General features: G+C 42.1%; 1 protein-coding gene across 3 annotated transcripts in view; it reads left to right on the plus strand.

Annotated features, from left to right (window-relative positions):
* The window catches only part of MINDY4 (MINDY lysine 48 deubiquitinase 4), a 118470-nt gene extending 98101 nt beyond the window's left edge, over window positions 1–20369 (plus strand). For all 3 annotated transcript variants that reach the window (XM_025183364.3, XM_006120582.5, XM_006120581.5), the window contains 3 exons: window positions 1833–2013; window positions 5594–5666; window positions 15557–20369. In XM_025183364.3, the coding sequence (XP_025039149.3) occupies window positions 1833–2013; window positions 5594–5666; window positions 15557–15605 (303 nt within the window). In that variant the 3' untranslated portion in view covers window positions 15606–20369. The remainder of the gene's footprint in view (window positions 1–1832; window positions 2014–5593; window positions 5667–15556) is intronic.
* Window positions 20370–21505: the final 1136 nt, after the last annotated feature.

The following is a 21505-nucleotide window of genomic DNA, read 5'->3' on the forward strand; positions in this document are numbered from 1 at the left end:
AATACTTGAAGCTTTAGAGAAAGTTGCAAGCCACATAATGAACAATTATTATGGAATAACTAGCCCAAAGAGAAGATTTATTTTTTAGTTAGTGGATGAAGATTTTGAACCTTTTTACTATATTTTTAATCAGCCTAATGTAACCGTGGATAGTCACATTATTTATATATATATATCACATTGTCTTTTTAAACTTACTGAGCCTTAGAACACACAGTTCTGTGTTGTAGGGATGAAAATTGATCTTTCATTTCTTTGTAGAATCATGGTCCGACCCTTTATACCAATGACAACAGTTTTGTAGAGAGTATAAGTGGCATAAAGAAGTATGGCTAAATGGAAGGCTTATATTTCAAGCCACTGGAGATTTAAAAGTAATGGTCATTCAAATTAGTAATGGGTCTGAAAGTAGGGTCCTAAGTGCACTTCATACTTTTTTCCATAAAGAATGCTTATGTCTATATTGTGCCTTTATTCTGTGGGTGGAACTTCCATAGGACAGCAATAGCAGTTACAAATCTGACTTCAGAACATGACAAGACCCTTACAACTGAGGCTATGTCTAGCCTGAAGGCTTCTTTAGGAAGAAGCTTTTCCGGAAGAGATCTTCTGATAAAACTTCTTCCAAAAGAGAGCGTCCACACAGCAAAAGCGCATCAAAGAAGCATTCTGGATGCTATCTCTTAAATGGACTCTATCTTGCATTTAAGTTGTGATTACTATGGACAGAGTGGCCACCAGGGCACCAGTGCTTTTTCCTCTTTCCTCTTCTTTTGAAAGAACTCCCTTTTCCTCATCCACACACACCTTTTTCTGGAAGAGCTCTTTCAGAAAAAGGCTTCTTCCTCATGGAAAGAAGTTTACCAGTGTCAGAAAAACCCCTCTGTTATTTCAATTTTTTTTAAAAGAACATGATTTCAGTGTGGACATAAGTGAAGTTTTTTGGGAAAATGGCCATTTTTCCAAAAAAACCTCTGCAATGTAGACAGACCCTGAAAGTTAAAATAAGGACAGAGATTAATTAGTGGCAGCCAATAATAATGCAAGGATTTTCCCCATCTGAGATTCACTGTTTTAGTAATAATGGAAAAGACTCAAAGTAAAGAGATTTGTATTGTTTTACTCTATTCATTGAAAAGGAAAGAAAACCCAATACCCTGAATTTGAGATGCCAATGAAAAATGTGTGTCAATGAAGGGATTGTATTAAATTAAACTCTTTGGAGTAAGGATTTTGTCTTCCAATATGGAATAGCTAAATAATAATAATCATATTACTCTGCACATTTCAGTGCAGATTAGTAGCTACTGCACGTAACTGGATTCTCCTTGCTTCTGAATTCCAGGGATGAAATCCTGGGCCCGTTGAAGCTAATGGAAGTTATGCCATTGACTTTGCAGCTCTTTGAAAATGGGATGTTCTTAACTGTAGTTAGCTAACTTGAGTTAAAATAACAGTGAATATATACTACCTTGGCTTTTAACTTAGGTTAGTTGCTTGAGCTTAACCCCCAGGATCCCCAAGCTGCTATCCTGAGTTAAAAAATGAAATTGTAGTGTCTTCAGTGCTAATTTAACCCCTGTTAATTAACCCAAGCTAAGAACACACCTTTGTTGCAATGAAAACATATCCTTGGGCAAGATTCTCACCCTAACCGTGCATTAGTTTACTTAAATGTAAAAATAGGGGAGATAATCGATACTGCTTTAGTAGAGTGTTATGAGCCTTAATTAATGTTTGTTGAAGGTTGTACATAAGTGAAAAGTACTATTACTAGTATTGTACACTACAAGTTGTTTTTTTAATTTTTTATGCTCTCTTTCTTCGTCCAGGTTGGCTGCTACTTGAAGACCCCAAGGTACCCAATTTGGGTTGTGTGTAGTGAAAGCCATTTCAGTGTGCTTTTTTGTTTGCGAAAGGACTTACTAGGTGACTGGAAAACAGAACGGAGATTTGATCTCTATTACTATGATGGCCTGGCCAACCAGGAAGAGGAAATACGGTTAACAGTTGGTATGTACAGGAGAGCCTTTACATTTCCTTCCCAGTGATAGTAACAAAACCCCAACCCAAAGAAAAATTCTGATCATATAAACCCAATCAAATCAGCTGCTGATGATATTGGCCTATTAAAGTTTGGTTTGGTGCCCATTTCCTACGTTTCCATAATTAGTTACAATAAATAGTGGATTGTTTGTGAAAATGTTGAGGTTAAGTTAAAGGTCCTTAAATGTTTAAAAGTGAGCATGCACTATTTTCCAAGACCTGTTACATACTTACACAAAGCTGATTTCCAAGGTCTAGATTGTGATCCGGTCTATCCAGAGTAACATGGCCATAAACCAGATATGAATTTGTATAGGCCCCACATTTTTGCAGGTGCAGGGGACAAAGTAGATGCTACAGGCTCATATTTCCCCTTCCCCATGTAGGATCAGCAGGAAAAGGGCAGAGATGGTGGGAAATGGTTATAGCCTTCGCTCCAAGCTTAATGCTTCTTTGGGGAGCACTGGGTTGGTTCAGGAAATATAATAATATGCTGCTAATCAAGTCCAATTCTTTCCTTGGGCTACTTGTGAGACAGCACACTTTTACACAGCCTTTAGTCATGGCTAGTTATAAATGGACAATCTGGCCACTCATTAAACAAAGCTAGGCTATGTCTAAACTACATCCCTCTTTCGAAAGAAGGATGTAGTTTAGTCATGCCCCTAATGTGCGCAACACTTGAGAGTTGCAGTGGGGAGCTAAGGGTGCTGAGGAGTACCTTTCAAGATTTGGTCTTTGGTATGTGAAATTGTAGCAGCACCATTGTTTGTTTCTTCTTACTCAATTTCATGGAGAGCCCATTGTATTGGGATGATTATAATAATTGCTCATTATCTCCATAAATAACCTCCAGGGATGCAGAACTGCAAATGATTTATTATGTGGTCCAATCTAGAAGTGAGAAAACTTACTAACATATTTCATACCAAGAATGACTAGGAGGGAGCATTTATTGTGATTAGCCCCTGCTGACCTTAAAATAGCTACTGCAATTACTTATTAAGCTCTTGACCTTTTCCATGATTTTTCCAGTGTTTTTCTAAGTTTGAAAAACAATGTTTGAATTGGTTTTGTGTTGTTGAAGAGCAACAACTTACCTTTTTAGTTCAATCCAATCTTATTAGTTGTCTGTGGTCAAGGAAAACGCCTACTTATTATTTGTGGCCCGAAGGCCCTTTGTCTGCATAGTAGCAGAGCATAGCAAATCTAGGTTCTACCAGGGGTGGGGAACCTTTTCTGGGCCAGGAGCTGCTGTCCCACAGAACAATCAATCGGGGATTGCACACAAGTGACAAGCAAAAACCCTCCAAAACAACAACAAAACCCTCAGTGATGTGGCCCCCAACTGAGAAGGAGAAAGACACTCCCCACATACCCCTTATCCACCAGGGCCTAGGCGGTAGGAGGCAGGCTAGTATTTTGTGTGTTTCAGCCCCACAATGGGGCAGTGAGGGGCGGAGCGCAAACATGGGCTCCCCTACACTGTGGGGGAGCCCTTGAGCCTCTGGGGCCAGACCTAGGCATGCCAGGGGCCACAACTTGTCCCCCAGGCCTTAGATTCCCCACTTCTGATTTACACCAATGCCACTCACATTTGTATCAACTTGAGTAAATCTCTTCACCTAAGTTGTCCTTAGTTTCTGTATCAGTCGAAAAGGAATAATAATACTTGCTCACATTTATAAAGGACTTTGAGAGGACTTTCTGTGTATGAGAAAGTACTAATTATTATTTGTCATTGATTCCCTTTACCATTCACCCAAGTCTTATCACTTCAGTTTATTTCTCTTTCGGAATTAGGCTTGGATTCAGAAATATGTTTTAAATTTAAGGCATCACAACCCCAAATGGTTTGCAGTACTAAATCTTTTCTTATCTTTGGAATTTTGCAGTACAGCATTAGCTCCAAATCGTTTCACCATTCCGACTAGAAAAATCTCTCCAACAGCCCTTTGAGTCTGCTGTCTATGAATGGAGATAAGCATCCTGCCAAACTTTGTTCAGTCTAAAGAAACACTGGATTTCTCTAACAGCTCCTAAAAATTAGAACTGAGTTTTCTGCACCCTCATGTGCTGTGCTTTCTTTGACCAGATGCACAAAAGTTATGTTCCTTGAACCCTTTACCAGGGCTGTAGTTTGTAACTAAAGACTGATAAAGGTTTTTGAAAAAACAGATAATTAAGAAGCAAGAGCAAAATTTTCTTCATTCAGAGTGAAATTTGTTCCTGCGGAAGGGACTAGATCACACAGAATTTGTGGAGGACTCAATTTATGAATAGTCTCATGCTAGTCCTTTGCATAGGAGCAGATTTTATCTACGGTGCTCACTCATAAAGACCCATGTGGCACAAGATAGAGAGGTATCCCAGTAGCTCTTTCCAAAAAATAGAGCAGATCTATGGTGGCAGAACTTGACTCTGCTTTCACAGGGCAAAAAGGGCCTTTTTCCATTTTACCACTTCCACAGAAAGTCCTAGTAAAACATGGGAGGCAAATGGATAAATTTGTTTGGAGGAAATGATTTCTTTGACTCCTGGAGAAATGTTGCTGATTTTTGTAATGGTTACAGCTGATGAACATCTGTGTATCTTTCCCCCATTTGAATATCCTTTAAACTCAGTACTCTTTAAAATGGGATCTCAGAATCCTACGCTCATTTGCTAATTGCTGGGGAAACATAACTGTAGCCAGAATTATTTGAAGGTGGCAATTTCTCCAAAAGTACATTCACTACCCACAACGCCAGTGCAGCCACCACAGGTTAAAATAGATAGTTTGATTGACTAACCTGTAAAAGGTGCTGGTTGAGGCTATTAGGTGTTGAATTTATATTGATTGCTGTAATTCCTAAAAGGTTTTGTCCCATATTTAAGAACAGAGGTTTTGTGTGTGCCATTTCAGGCTTTGTGGGATAATGACTGGTAAAACACAAGTGGTTCTTGGAATGGCAGCATAACATTTTGAAATAATATAATAAAAACCACTTAGGAGGTTTTCAGGCTATCACACTTCTTTTTAAACTATACCTTTGCTCATATTACAATGTCAAACTCTTCCTGAATGAAATCTGCTCTTTGTGATATTTGATCTGCCATTCCATGCTAATATTTGGTGTTTGCAGGATTTGGGAAGAGGATTTATCACTTAGGGTACATCTACACTATGCAACTTTTAGCAAAAAGCATCGACAGAACCTGGTTGCTTAATGTCATCTTGTGTGCGCTCTGTTTGTCAGCACTTTTGCCAACAAAGTACTTCCAGCCCCTACAAGGAGGTTTCACTTTATAGGCAGGAGAGTGCTTTCACTTGCTGCAACAAAACTTTGTCCTTCATGGATTGTTGTGTTTTAAGCACCTGTGAATGACAAAAGTCTTGTAGATCAAGTGCAAGTGTAGAAACACCCTTAAATTGTAAAGTCTTTGGGGCAGGGACAATCTTCTTGTTGTGTGCTTGCACAGTGCCTAGCACAACGAGGCTCTGATCCATAAAATTAACTCCCGGGCATGATGATGGTGATGATAAATATCTATAATGTCTCCACAGATACAGTTCAGCCTTACATTGAAGATAAAGAAAATGACCTTATTCCACCACTTGAGCACTGTATTAGGACAAAGTAAGTAGACCTCATCTAAAATTTCACATTGCAGATAGTTTCAGTTCTCTAATTTTTTTTCTCAGAAGGAGGTTTCAGCTTGTCATGAAATTAAATATGTTCTGCTGAGTCATACGGGGTATGTCTACACTACCCCGCTAGTTCGAACTAGCGGGGGGTAATGTAATCATCCGCAGTTGCAAATGAAGCCCGGGATTTGAATTTCCTGGGCTTCATTTGCATGAAGCCGGCCGGCGCCATTTTTAAATGCCGGCTAGGTCGAACCCCGTGCCGCGGCACACACGGCACGGAGTAGCTAGTTCGGATTAGGCTTCCTAATCCGAACTAGCTGTACTCCTCGTTCCACGTGCGTGGCACGGGGTTCGAACTAGCCGGCATTTAAAAATGGCGCCGGCCGGCTTCATGCAAATGAAGCCCAGGAAATTCAAATCCCGGGCTTCATTTGCAACTGCGGATGACTACATTACCCCCGCTAGTTCGGACTAGTGGAGTAGTGTAGACATACCCACAGAGTTGTTGGTTAACAAACAAAAAGGACTACAATGGGCCAGGGCTGGAAATATAAAATAAGAGTCTGTTCTTATATGTTATTATCATGACCACATTAATGGAGTGGGATGTTCAATTTAGTGCTTAAAGCAACCATCAGTAAATCACTAAGAACTGACCATATTACAGTAATTCCCCTTGACTTCCATAGGAAGAGAATTTGGCCCCTACAAGGAACTTATTAAAAGAGCACAAAATGTGTGAACATAAGAATGGCCATATTGGGTCAGACCAAAAGACAATCTAGTGCCATATCCTGTCTTCTGGGAGGGGCCAGTACCAGAGACTGGAAAAGGAACGTTTAATCATCCAGTGATCCATCCCCTGTCGCCCATTCCCAACTTCTTGTGAACAAAGTAAAAAGGATAAGAAAAGCTCTTTCAAACATCCAAATTGAAATCACAGAGAAGCACAAGCAACTGTAGTATGAATTGGATTTAAACATGAATGAGGGAAAAACAACCAGTAACAAAACAGATAATGCTGCGATCTTAACAGAGCAATCATTACAGGTTGAAACTCTCAAGTCCGGCACTCTTTGTTCTGGCAACATCCATGGTCCAGTATGATTTATTTAGCTGGATGTCCGTTTATCATGGGTATGGCCAAATTTTCTGCGGTCCCCTAAAATTTGTTTACAGCCACCAGTCCTGGCGCTCAGTGTGCTATGCTGTTATTTAGCTCTAAATTACCCTTAAATGTCTTCTCAGAGCCCAGCAATCAAGTGTGGGTAATGCTGCTAGACAATACTGACCTCCCATCTTTTGGCAAATTCTCTGGTTCTGTACTGGTCAGTTGTAATTATAACAACAAATTTAACTTTGCCTGTATTGCCCAACCTGTGTATCCTTTGGGTACAGGTTTCACATTCTAACCTCACTTGTTAGGCTACATGTTTAGCCAGGACAGGAGAATAGAAGCACCTCATGCAATGTAGCTCTGCTAACGCATCCGTGGTAGTGTTATGTTGTGCCTTTTCCAAGTTTTTGTGATGTTAACAGTGTAATATCGACATCGCATTGCAATGATGTGTGACAGATAATGTCCCAGTTTGCTTTTCAAAAGAAAACCGGGCAGAAGAAGATAACAATAGGAAATGGTCATCATCTTCCTCCCCCAGCTGTTCATTTGCAGATTTAACAAATTCTACAGGCTTCACCAATGGGCTGTGTGTGCATCTTGCTTCAGAGTTAATGGACTTTCCAAATTCTGCTAGTGGAAATGAAACATTTCTTTGTGTAGCTAGTTGCACACATAAGCCCCAACCCACTCTGTTGACATAATTGGGAATCTTCCCATCCACTTCAATGTGTGAATTGGATTAAGTTGTTAAGTTGCACAACCAATGCCACCACATTTATATTTACATATCAATATCTGGCCTCTAAATTTCAATTGCAGTGGGAGTTGGGTGCATATTTGAGGGCAGAATTTGGCTTACCTAACAAAAAAAAAAAAAAACAATTTCTGCTGTGCAAGTTCAGTCTCATTTTTTTTCAATCAGAACATTGTGTAGAAACTTGCTCTTTTGCAATCTTAGAAAATCACATACTCCTCACAGACATCTCATTGAAAAGCCAGGACTGAAGTTTCAAATAGCAGTGGATTTTTATAGTTATCACCATCAAAGAAAGAGTGATCACAATTTATTTACTATGGAAATATTTGAGGGGTTTTTTCACCATCACCAAAGATAAAAAAGATTTTACTCAAACTGCAATAAAAACAATAAATCAATAAACAAAAGCATAATCAGGTGGACACTAAGCGTGGAACATTTTGGATTTAAAGACTGAATATTTTAGAAAGATATGAACACTACATTTATGAATAACTATTTAAATATCCTATTCTGCCCCCATGCTCATGTTTTATTTAAAGCATTGCACGTTTATTTTACAGTACATGTTGAACCTCTCTAATCCGGCACTCATGGGACCTGACTGGTGCAAAACCAGAGAATTTGCCAGACCATGGGAGGTCAACATTGTCTAGCAGCATTACCAGCCCTTCCACTGTTTACTCGACTCTTAGAGAATATTTAGGGGTAAATTAGAACTAAATAACAGCACAGAACTCTGAAAGCCAGCACTAATGCCTGTAAGCAAATTTTATGGAACCACAGGAAACTTGACCACACTCATGATAAATGGACATCCATCTAACTAAAATCATGCTGAACCATGGATGTTACTGGAACCGAGAGTGATGGACAAGAGAGGTTCAACCTGCAGTATGTGTTCATATGTGTAACAGAAAATCTATATGCCAATTATGTTCAGGAAACAAAGGTAATTATAAAGCAGACTCTGAGCTATATCTACACTACTGGCTTCTTGCACAAGAAGCTTTTTGTGGAAGAGATCTTCCGCAAAAACTTCTTGTGCAAGAGAGCATCCACACTGCAAAAATGCATCGAAAAAGCGATGTGCTTTTGCACAAGAAAGTGTCCAGACTGCATGGATGCTCTCTCGAAAGAAAGTGCTGATAGCTATTCACAGAATGGCCACCAGGGCACCTGTGTTTTTTTCAATAGGGGTTTTTTGTGCAAAAAGAGGCAGTTCCCTGTCCACACAAGCCTTTTTGCTCAAGAGCTTTTGCACAAAAAGGAGTTATTCCTTGTAGAAAGAGGAATAACTCTTCCACAACCCGCCCACCCCCATTCTGTTGATTTACTTGTGAAAAAACGTGCCTGAGGTGTGGATGCTTTGCGAGTTTTTGCGCAAAAATGGCCGTTTTGGTGCCAAAACTCTGCAGACTAGATGTAGCCTGAAGTGTACATGCAAAGTGAGAGAGAGAGAGAAAGAGAAGAAAAATACTTTAGAGGTACAAGCAGAGGAAATTTGCCAAAAAGAAAAACTAGTATGTATTAAAGAAAAACAATTCCTAGTCCCTACTTGATCCCTGTTGCCATAAGATTACTTATCAGCAGCCTCTCTCTGTGAGAGCAAGAATCACTGCAAGATTTTGGGAAGTCTTTTTGTTTGCCCCTCTTGATTCTCAAAACCAAGTACGTTTGCTGAGGGCTCCATTTCTATATTTCAGTGTTTCTCAAAGTGGTCCACATGGCCACTCCGAGAAAGCTGCTACCGGGCCACTCCAGTTTGTTTACTTACCGGCTCCTTAGCCACGGAGCCTCGTGGCTCCCATTGGTTGTGGTTCGCCATTTGCAAAACACTGCTATATTGGGATTTTCACGTGAACTCGGGTTTTTTCCCTTTCTTCCCCACTGTTCAATTCTGTTCTATTCAAAGTTCTTAAATCAAGACCGGCATCATAGCAACTGAGCTCCTTCCAGAACAATTTCGACTAACATCTGTCACATGTGCTTCGTTCTTTCCTCCTCTCCTTAGGGGGATATATGTGTGTGCAGTGTAGGGTTTTTATGTTTTAGGTTTTTTTTCAGGGGCATTTTGAGCGGGATGATTTTTAAAAACGTATTTTAATGTCCCTGTTCCTCTGAGAAGACAAGGTCGGAGAAGTGCACGTTTGCATTTAGAGCAAAAGGCAACATGGTCTCAACAATGCCTCCTGCTTCACTTCTAAGTGCAGACTCTCCACCAATGAGTGAGAGTCACCCCATGTCCTTCCGTTGCGCCTCCCAGCTCCAGACATCTGGGGAAGCTGTTAAATTCTGACCAGAAAACGCCTGGAATGCGCATCCTTGGGTTGTTTTGGCCATGCCGTGCAGACTTCAGTAGAACATGCTTATATCATAGCCCCCATCCTCAGTTGTTTGCTGTCTGCAGCAGTGAAAATAACATCTGTCGGCTCTGCCTGAGGGGAGAAAACTTTGATCTTACTTTATCATCTAAATTCAGCAATATATTTTATAAGCCCTTAGCGTCTACCTTAGTCTGCAGTTTCCGGGCTCAGCAGAGCACAGCTGTTGTCCTTTGAAATGACACACACCATTGGGACAAAAAGGCTGTACTTAGAACCTTATTCAGGACACACTGCAGATACATTTTCGCCCCATGTTACTCACACATTATGAAACAGCCAAATAATTACTACAGCAGCAGCTTTATGAACTTTATTCTATCAAGACAGACACTCCACAAGGGGTTAAATCGCTCCCATTGGAGAAAATGGAAATCCTCCTATTAACTTCAATGGGCTTTGGAGGAGGCCTCATGTGAATAGCAGGAGTTAGATTTTCTATTCATTGTTTGTTATAATTGAATCAGAAGCAAAAATGCTTGGGTAGAGTTGAGGTATATTGCAGCAGGGTAGTGGGGGAGGGGACTTTGAACTGCTATCTCTATGTTGGAGGTGGGCAAAATCCATCCCAAGGGCCAGATTTGGCCAGCCAACCATTTCTCTCTGGCCTGCCAGCTGATTAGCAGAGCATGTTCCGCTGCCCCTTCCCCCACTTTGCTCCCTCCTGCAGCCACGCTGCTCCCAGGAATTCTCTTGCTAGCTGTGCAGAGAGGAGGGAGGAGGGGAGCGCTGAAGTCGAGGTGTCCCCATCTCTGCAGAGCAAGGGTAGGAGAGGGGGAGACACACAGCCGAGCTGCTTCAGTCCAAGGACGATAAGTAACTCAGAGGAGTGCCTGTCTTCAGAGGCAGTGTCCTGTTCCTAAGGGTATGTCTACACTACAGACATTAGTTCGAATTAACTTTGATAGGCACTACACATACAAACCGCTAGTTCGAACTTAATTCGAACTAGTGGAGCGCTTAATTCGAACTAGGTAAACCTCATTCTACGAGGACTAACGCCTAGTTCGAATTAAGCAGTTCGAATTAAGGGCTGTATAGCCACTTAATTCAAACTAGTGGGAGGCTAGCCCTCCCCAGCTTGCCCTGGTGGCCACTCTGGGCGCCACCAGGTAAACTCTATTGCCCCCCTCCCGGCCCCGGAGCCCTTAAAGGGGCACGGACTGGCTACGGTGCCCGTGCCAGGTGCAAGCCTGCCAGCACCCAGCCAGCAGACCCTGCACCTGGCACAGCTCGAGGCAGCCACCCACTCCCACCCAGCCCTCCGCCTCTTCCCGGGACTAGGTTGGCGGCTCCCGGGAGCCTGCCCGGGTCCGCAAGAGGCGGGCGCCCACCTGGTCTAGTGCAGAGATCGTGGACCTCATCCATGACCTCCGCACTAGGCACAGGAAAGTGGCCGTCTAGGGCAGGAGAGCTGCCAGCCTGGCCACCCAGGAGCAGGTTTGAAAATCAGGGTGGTCCAATGAGACCCCCGACCCTGAGCCCTGAGCTTAGAATGTCCGTACTGGGTCAGACCAAAGGTCCATCTAGCCCAGTAGCCTGACTGCCAACAGCGGCCAACACTAGGGACCCTGGAGGGGATGGACCGAAACAATGACCAAGCCATTTGTCTCGTGCCATCCATCTCCAGCCTTCCACAAACAGAGGCCAGGGACACCATTTCTACCCCCTGGCTAATAGCACTCCATGGACCCAAACTCCATGACTTTATCTAACTTCTCTTTAAACTCTGTTCTAGTTGTAGCCTTCACAGCCTCCTGCAGCAAGGAGTTCTGCAGGTTGACTATTTGCTTTGTGAAGAAGAACTTTCTTTTATTAGTTGAAGCCTGCTACCCATTCATTTCATTTGGTATCCTCTAGTCCTTCTATTCTGGGAACTAATGAAGAACTTTTCTTTATGCACCCTCTTCACACCACTCATGCTTTTATAGACCTCTATCATATCCCCCCTCCATCTCCTCTTTTCTAAGCTGAAAAGTCACAATCTCTTTAACCTCTCTTCATATGGGACCTGTTCCAAACCCCTGATCATTTTAGTTGCCCTCCCCTCTCCCACCCTCACTCTTCCCCCTCCCACCTCCTTTTCCCAGTCTCCCCCAGTTTTGTTCAATAAAGAGAGTTTCTGTTTTTGAACACACGTGTCCTTTATTTTGTGCATCAGGAAGGGGGGCTAGGGAGGAGGAGTTGAGGGAGGTGATGGAGGAATGGGGTACCAGCCCCGAATGGGAAGGACTGAGGTGGCTCTGTGGGCTCCTTGGGGTGGAAGCTCTCCTGCAGCCCCCCGATTGACCCTGCCCAGATGGCAGCCTGCGGCAAGTGCAGCCGGGCTGATGTCCGAGTGCTGTGATGTACCAAGTGTGGGCACTCAGGACACTCCAAGCCAGGACTGCTTGCAAGCGGGGAACCCCTGAGAACTGTCTGTCCGGGGTGGGGGTCGGGACCCTTTAAGCACAGCCCTCGGCTAGCCTGAGACAGCAGCTCCACACTCTAAGTCCTAATCTGATGCCCTGCCGGCACTGCTTCCGGCCATCCTTAACCTCGGTTCAGGATCCACTCAATGTGGACATGCTAGTTCGAATTAGCAAAATGCTAATTCGAACTAGTTTTTAGGTCTAGATGCACTAGTTCGAAATAGCTTAGTTCGAATTAACTAATTCGAATTAAGTTAGTTCGAATTAATGCTGTAGTGTAGACATACCCTAAGATATTAGCGCTCCTGCTCTGACTCTCTTTCTCGCTCTCTCAGGATAGTGCGAGACAGCGCATGGCTTCTCTCAGAAACTTACCCAGCAGCAGTCAGTTCACATGGTCTCTGTGCTGCACACTCAATCTGTGTCACAAAGTTTGTCTCACAGAGTGTCTCTCTCTCACACATACACTCTCTTTCTCTCTGTAAGCCCCAGTCCCTTCTGCCCAAGGCCCTACCTGTTCTTATGGGTGACCACGTACCAAAATTCATGAACTGGCCCCCCTGAGAAAATTATTGCCCATCCTTGCTCTACGCCAGAACTCTTCTGCCAGTAAGTGAAGAACTTGTGTCACACCTGACAGTTTAACACCACGTGTGCACTCCTGGCCAGAAAAATGCTGACATCCCATTCGACCCAAGCTTTTTTGGGATGTGACCAAGAAAGGAATTTTTTTCCATCTACAGATAGCTTGAGGGAAGTGGTCTGCACATCAGTAATGAAAACCACTGTTGTTATGCGAGTTGCCCTGACTTTTGCTACAGAATATGTTTTTCTACTTATGTTTTTGCTGAAGACTCAATTAGAAAAAAAAATTTGTCAATGTAACATAACCAGTGTTGGATAGTTGGGTGCTGTTTCTGCCCCTCTCTCTAGTCCCATTTCCTGCCCCTCCCCCCCACACACACTCCCTTACACACACTAGTCTCTCCAGCATCCATAAAGTGTCCCCACAAAGCAGGTTACTGTTTGCTGTCAGTGAAAAGTTCAAATCAGAGAATTAACTCAAACCTGCATGGCAAGTTTATTCAGAAGGAATTATACCAGCAGTAAAAGGGTTACATCAAGCACATAGCTCCTATGTTAGTACAGCAATACATTAGAAAATGAGGGTCATAGTCAATTCTTCATCATTGACAATTTTTAAATCAGGCTTGGCTATTTCTCTAAGGCTATGTTTCCACAGTGGTGCTATTTTGGGATACTTCTGGTATCCCGAAATAGCTATTCCTTGTCTTTTGAACAAGCCCGCTATTTCTAAAAATCTTTCAAAATAACAGGTGCACTATTCCGATGTCCCTGTAAACCTCCTTCCATGAGGATTAAGCGACATTTTGGAATAGGAGTTTATTTTGAAATTCGGCACTGTGTAGACAGCGCCAAAATATGAAATAAGCTATTTCAAAATTCACTTGAAATAAGCTACTCAGTAGCTCAAATTGCATAGCTTATTTCAAACTAGGGGTGCACTGTAGACGCACCCTAATGGATCTGCTCCAGTATTATTTTGGGGAAGTTGCATGGCCTGTGATAAACAGAACGTCAAACTGGATTAACATAATGGTCGCTTCTGACCTTAGAATCCATTAATCACTTTCTGAACTTTTTGCAGTGATTCCAATATGCTCCATAAGACCTTCAAGAAAAATCAAAGTAGCTGGTGGCAAGAATATATTAGGGTATGTCTAGACTACATGCCTCTGACAACAGAGGCATATAGATTAGACTACCCGGCATAGGAAAATGAAGCGGTGATTTAAATAATCACCACTTCATTTAAATTTAAATGGCTGCCGCGCTGAGCCGATCAGCTGTTTGTCCTGGGATGAGGCATACCTGGGAGGTCAACAAATGTCTTTGATGTCGACCGCGGAGCGTCCAGACTACTGCGCTGAGCCGACAAACAGCTGATCGGTCAGCGCGGCAGCCATTTAAATGTAAATGAAGCGGCAATTATTTAAATCGACGCTTCATTTTCCTATGCCGGGTAGTCTAATCGACATGCCTCTGTCGCCAGAGTGGGAAGCCATTTCTGGCCCCCTTTCTGCTGGCCTCTCTCTGTCTTGCCTCCCCACCACTGGGATTCCTGGCTTCCCCACATTCCAGCTGAGCCTCCTCCCCCCACAGCCCAGCTGAACTGCATGCTGGCTCCTAGATCCTGCAGCCCAGCAGAGCCGCACGCTGGCTCCTCCCTCCCCCCCAGCCCAGCTGAGCTGCCCGAGCTCCCACTCCCCACCTGCAGCCCAGCTTGGCCGCGCATTGCCTCCCTCCCCCCCCCCACACACATAATGCCCAGCTCCTGCCTCACCCCCATTCTCCAGCAGCGTGCAGGGACTCTCTGATCCTGGAACATCCAATGTTGCCTGATCAGAGAGTTCCGGTTTCTAGAGGTGCAACCTGTATATTTTCTTAGACTTAGGCTTACAAGCAGAAATCACCTCTGCAGAGGCCTGTCTATTTAGGAATGTGCTAATTGCCTAGTGGCATTTGTGAGTTTAGAGCAGTAATAGTTGCTTAGAGTTAATCGTTATAGAGCTCCGTAAGAGACTGCAGGAAAGATGATATGTCAGATCGTTTTTTGTTCCCCAGGGGCGGGGACAGGTCAGGGCAAAAAGCAGTATATAACAGGAACAACTATTTGGTCTAAGTGTGTGCCTCTAATGACAGTAGAGGAGGAAGATAAGGGGGTTTCAAGTGTGGTCCCCTTTGTTTTATCTGATACTTGGCCGTAACAAAGTTTAAATAAGATTAGTAATATTATCCCCAGAAAACAAATTAAGAAGCCTGGGATTTAGACTGTAAACTAGGATTTGAAAGGGAGTCTAAGGGTGGGGACAGCGCTAAATCCCATTGAAATTAAATCAGAATTGGGAACCTAACTCCCTCAGGTGCCTCTGAAGTCACACACTTGAATATTAAGGTCAGAAATCAAGTAAGAGATGGCTCAGCCTCCAGGCCAATTCAATTTGAGGCCCTCTTTGCCAGTGGAGTCCACTTGAAGCAGTTGTTTCAGAGAAGTAGATTCCTGTGCAATACATGAAGCGAGTGGCTGTCATTAATGGGCCCACACCAGTTATTCACTCTTTGGGAAGACACCACTCCAGGTAGAACATTAACCTATTAGAATAAAATTATCTCTTCTGTCCGTAGGTGGAAAGGGGCTGCTATTGACTGGAATGGCACAGAACCCATCTTGTGACTGAACTGAAATAAAGGAAAACCGCAAGCGCAGCACCTTCCTACTCTGACCAGTAAGAAAAGCAGGGTGAAAACGCCTGGCCACTTTTGCAGTTCACGGTGAAGCCAAGTGACATGCTGCCTGCAGGCAGGAAGAATTTCACCTGGCACTTCAGATATTTCATCCATTATGTAAATGCCATTTGCCTAAATTCTTTGTCATTTTCTTTTATGCACAATCCATGAAAACAGAAAGAACCTCCACTGCCAAACCAAGCTTTCGGACCAAGCAGTAATGCTGTCCACTTCTTGAGTTACATTGTTCGATCCATTTTGCATCTCATCAGTTTCTCCAAAGATCAGACAAATGAAGCTGCTCCCAGATGTCTTTGGTATTGGCTTTTCTTTCCTCCCCCTGACTTTGTTCTTTACCAAGTTGCAAAAGTGCAGCCTTGCTAGAGAAAAAAGTTATCTTCTTCTCACTCATTTTTGTAGTTCACACTTTCAGCAAATTGGTTATTAACATTTGAGTCATGTGCTATATGGCCTGGTCTACACACTCTGTATATTAGTGTTACTATCTAGAGATACAATATTCACTGATATCATTAAAAAGGTGGAAGCAAGTTATATGAATAGAAGGGTCACTATACCCATTGAATTTATTCTGATTCCTGTACAGAAAGCTGTGTCTATGCTATAGACATCTGCCACCTTAGCTATGCCAGTTTTTGGAGAGGTGGAATCCCTAACCAACATAGCTGGTCCAGGAGAAGCTCTGAGAGTGGATATAGCCATACAGACAACACTTTGCTTTTACAGCTCTAGCTTGTTTCACCAATGGGAATGCTTTTACTATATCAGGACAAAGCGCAGCATTGCTAGCATGGCTTTGTCCACACCAGAGATATTGTTACACTACAGCGGCTATGTTTGTAGAGCTTTGTTGATGTTCCTGTGCCACCATAGCCATGGTAATGTAGACACAGGCTATGTTGACAGAACTTCTGTTGGTGTAGGAACAGAATTAGTTATGTTGGTGGAGTCCCTCTTTCTTCATCATAACTGCATCTCGCCTTTCCCTGGGTGGGTGGGTATGAGGGAATAGAACCCACCACCCTGCTCTCCTCAGGGAATCCCAGCCATGCCAGAATCCACCCCACCACCTTGCTTTCAGGGTGCTCTATATCTCGCCTCCCGCTGGGTGTGAGGGACTAGAACCCGCCACCCTGCCCTCTCCAGGTGAATACCCTAGCCTGAGCATAATTATCTGTCTTGGTGGAATCTCTCTTTCCTCATCATAACTGCATCTATACTGGAATGATGTTGCCATAGAGATGTCCATCAGGTGGGCAAACATAGCTTTGCTGATATCATTTTTCAGTATAGACCAGGCTACTTTGTTTGTATAGTATACTGGCATTCCTATACAGGTAAGTGGTTCTAGTGTAGACATGGGTGGAATATGCTATGCTGGTATAAGCGTTTCTATACTGTTCTAACAGCATCCACACCAGGAACATTGCACCATGTGAAATATTCTGATCTAGCTAAAGCTGTACAACTTTTCTGGGTAGATAAAGTCTAAGGGTATGTCTAGACTGCATTCCTCTTTCGAGAGAGGGATGCAAATGCAGCCAAGCAAAATTGCAAATGAAGCGCGGATTTGAATTTCCCGTGCTTCATTTGCATAATGGCGTTCGGGCTCTTTTTCGAAATACCGTATTTCAAAAGAAAAAACTCAGTCTAGATGGGGTTATTTTGAAAAAAAAACCTTTTTTTGAAAAAACCCTTACTTCTTAAAAATGGGGTTTAAGGGTTATTTCAAAAGAAGAGATTTTTCAAAATACCCCATTTAGAAAGAAAAAACGCTGTCTAGACAGGATTATTTCGAAAAAACCCCGTCTTTCGATATAACCCTTAAACTTCATTTTTTAAGCAGTAAGGGTAATTTCAAAAGAAAGGGTTTTTTTTTAAATAACCCCATCTAGACTGTGTTTTTTCTTTTGAAATAGGGTATTTCAAAAAAGCACCCGGACGCTATTATGCAAATGAAGCACAGAAAATTCAAATCCGCGCTTCATTTGCAATTTCACTTGACTGCATTTGCATTCCTCTCTCGAAAGAGGAATGCAGTGTAAACATACCCTCTGATACTAAGCCTCATCACTATTGTTTAAAAAAAACACACAGAGGAGCCCTAATGTTCTACATTTAAGATGCATATATCTGTGATATGTAATGTTCCTGATAATTAAATAAAATGCATGTGCGAAAACATATTCTTGCAATGTATAGAGAGGCTGTTAAGCCCAGGGTTAGGGGTTCATGAATGAACTGTGTGAGGGTTACATTATCAATGAAATGTGCAGAACTGGGACAGATCAATCACAGGAACTATGGAACAAAAACTTTAAAAGAAACTAACAATACTATTTACTAATGAAAAGGCAACAGGGAAATGGTGGTGACTTTATAATTTATTGATATACCTTTGGAAGCAACTATCATAAAATAAGTTCTGATGAGGGATTTTTAATATCTGTTTTTACGTTCAAAATGGAAACCTAGGAATATCCATTTTTTTCCACTTATTCACTTCATCAACATTTAATATTTACTGCCTGCTTTTCAGTCAGTAATAAACAGTAGAATTTTTCAGATTGAATTTTCAGATTAAAACTTAATTTCATATTTGCATGTACTCAGACAAGTTATAGCAGAAGAGACAACTACACAGAAATATCTACACTCCTAGGGAAATTATCATTAGCAATAGATTGAGGGGCTTGTCTGAATGCGAGCCAGGACATCAAACCAAAATAGAAACTTTTTTAGTTTAAAAAATCTTTGGCTATGTACCCTCTTCCTCCCTTGCTTCCAATTCCCAAGAGGCCTTCTGCCGTTACATATCAGGATCTCTGCTGGTCTGATGAGGTGGGTTAGGATATTTAAACATTGTGAGATCAAAATCTTCCATTAAAGTAAAGATCATCTGGAATTGGCAGACCTGGTTTCTATTCCTGGCTCTGCTACATGTATATGGCCTTTGCCAAGTCACTTAACCCCATGTGCTTAGGTTTCCTAATCTACAAAATGGGGATAATAATATCTACCTCATAGGTGTGTTGCGAGGCTTGATCAATTGCTGTTTTTTAAGGGATTATAGAAATGCAAAGAAGCTGGTGATGAATCTCTGGGATCAGCTATCATAGAGAAAATCTCTTTGTTAGCCCTTGATGCTGGAAAACCTCACATGCATGTGAGATTTCAAATAACACCTGATTGGACCCTTGTAGAAAGAGTGTCAACCCCAAGAACACCTTCTATAAAAGTAGAAGGTCTGTTGGACATCGGAGAGCTATTTAGTATCAGGAAAGATGTAGGGAATCTTCAGGTTGTAAGAGAGAGGAAGTTGGGATCCAAGACAAAGGGAGCTTAGAACCAGGGAAGGAGGGAATGTTTTGGTTAGGCCTGAAAGGGTAAAAGGAGAACAGTTGAGGAATGTAGGTAAGAATATGAACTTCTGAGTCTTTCTCCAAACCTGACTGTACAGCGCTTTGAATCTCTTCTGTGACTGGGAAGTATTTTCACTTAAATTTGTTTTTCATTGCAGCAAAATCCTATAGACCCAACTCCCTCTGATTCAAGGAGATCTGTTATTTGTAATTGTTATGTCCACCCACACGTACCATTTGCTGTGACAAGTCCCTTGTTTATCTGAAATCCATTTACCTGAATAAAATCCAAGTCCTGGTTCATCCAGATAGAAGAGACAGGCAAATGAATGAAATGTAATGAAAAAGCCAGAAATAAATGGGCTAAGTACAATTCCACAAAGCTGCTGCATGTATATATTGATTAACCTTCACTCCTACAGCATGGTGCTTCATGACCTGCCTGAGGCTCTGAGTTTCTGGGCACTGTTAACATCCATCTATCCCCCTCAGGGCTCACACAACAGCCACCAACCTGGATAAAAGACACTGGAAGGTTCAATTTCCAGAGCTTAGAGATACCTCTCCAGGGAGAGCAATCACTGATGAAAGATGTTAAGTAATCCTTCTCCTAAATTTGATGAAGGATTATCTTGAGCCTGGGACCAAGGTGCTGAGACATTTAGATCTAATTCTTCTGCACCTTACAAGGCGTTCCCATTATCGCTGATCATACCACGCACAGGCCCTAGGCTATGATCCACCCACTTGAGTGGTTCTATTTCATTAATATTACAAGTGAATACTGACCATTGCAAATGGATGAATCTCTCTCTCTCTCCTTCTCTCTCTCTTTTTTGTATCAGACAAGCAGAAAGGGCTCCCAGATGTTGCTTGTTCTAGGGGTTCAGTAACAATATAGAAACACAATTCCATGCAGAATCACATCTTGTTCCAGCAAATTGCCTGTTTTTTAAACTACATTTTCCTTTTCATTGTTTTCCCTTTTGGTTTTCATTGTCCTGCAAACGTGACTTCCTGAATCTAACAAAGCAGCAACTGCTTGCAAAACTGCATAAAAAAACCTGTAATATTCCTGAACTGCAGTATATGTATGCCTTAATTTCGTGTTCATTGCGTCTATAATGTTACAAATGTACCCTCTGCTGAAAACAGACCTCTTAGTGGATGACAAAAGTGATATATTGCATATTCAGATGAGAAGTTGATCAGAGATTGTGTAAATGGTTGTATATATTCTGTTACCTTTATGGGAAATATATCTTTCAAATGTATATTTAATTTAGCTTTGGACAGAATGTCCTGCATAAATAAAACACTCAAACCAATAGCAATATTAACATCTTTCATCCCTCGCCCTCTTTGAATAATGAATGTATTAATGGGAATTAAACAGAGATTTGAAAATGAACATTTCATGAGACTACCTGACCTGTGAAAGTTACCTTCTCATAAGTCTTTGGAGACATTTGGGAAATTAATTTGATGGCCTTTATTTTGTTTTCAGTGTAAAGGTGTCCATACTACAAAAGATACCACTTGTTAGCAGTTTCAGCCAGGATAAGCATGGACACTAAATTGTTTTCTCACCCAACCAGGCCTTTCTAACTAGAAAAATGAGTGCAACTTTCATTAATGGTGCAGCTGCTGCCTTAGCACTAGTAACAAGTGATAGTGTTGATAGGTCTCCGGTTTTTTTCGTTCACATCATGAAAATCTGGTAAAATCACTGGAGCCCTATCTATGGGTGTGTCTAGACTACAGGGTTTTGTCAACAAAAGTCCACTTTTGTCGACAAAACTAAACCTGCATCTACACTACTGCTGAGTTCTGTCGATATAACGTCGACAGAACTCAGCAGTTTTGTCGACGCTGGTAAACCTCATTTTACGAGGAATAACTCCTTTTGTCGACAGAGTTCTGTTGACAGAAGGCATTATTGCATCTAAACTGTCCTTTGCGTCCACACTGTTATGTCGACAAAGCAGCTTGCTTTGTCGACAGAACTGAATGTAGTCTAGACGCTCTTTGTCGACAGAAGCTTTGTCGACATTATCTGTCGACAAAGCTTCTGTCGCCAAAACCCTGTAGTCTAGATGTACCCTATGTTAATGGCTTAGTACAAGTGCAGCTACTCCATTGTTTTCTATTGCTGTGATATGTGTATTAGTGTTTCTAGTGCAGACCTGCTCCTAAGGTGATAGGCATATCTAGGAACAGGTTGAGGTACTCTATGGGGAAGATTGTCCTATAGCACTATTTGCATTGTCCCCATTCTAGGCAAATAATGGCAACTTTCATCTCCCCTGTTGTCAAACCAGCATCTTCCAGGAACGAGCCATTCAAATTAATTATTTTTTAAAGGACGTAATAGGCTCAATGTAATTGGGATGAGGCATGTAGAAAGCAGGAAGGTATGTAGTGTGGTAAAAATTACACAGCCTTAGATCAAGATTTTCAAAAG

The sequence above is a fragment of the Pelodiscus sinensis genome, chromosome 2, assembly GCF_052426305.1.
Source record: "Pelodiscus sinensis isolate ZL-2025 chromosome 2, ASM5242630v1, whole genome shotgun sequence".
Taxonomy (NCBI): Eukaryota; Metazoa; Chordata; order Testudines; family Trionychidae; genus Pelodiscus; species Pelodiscus sinensis.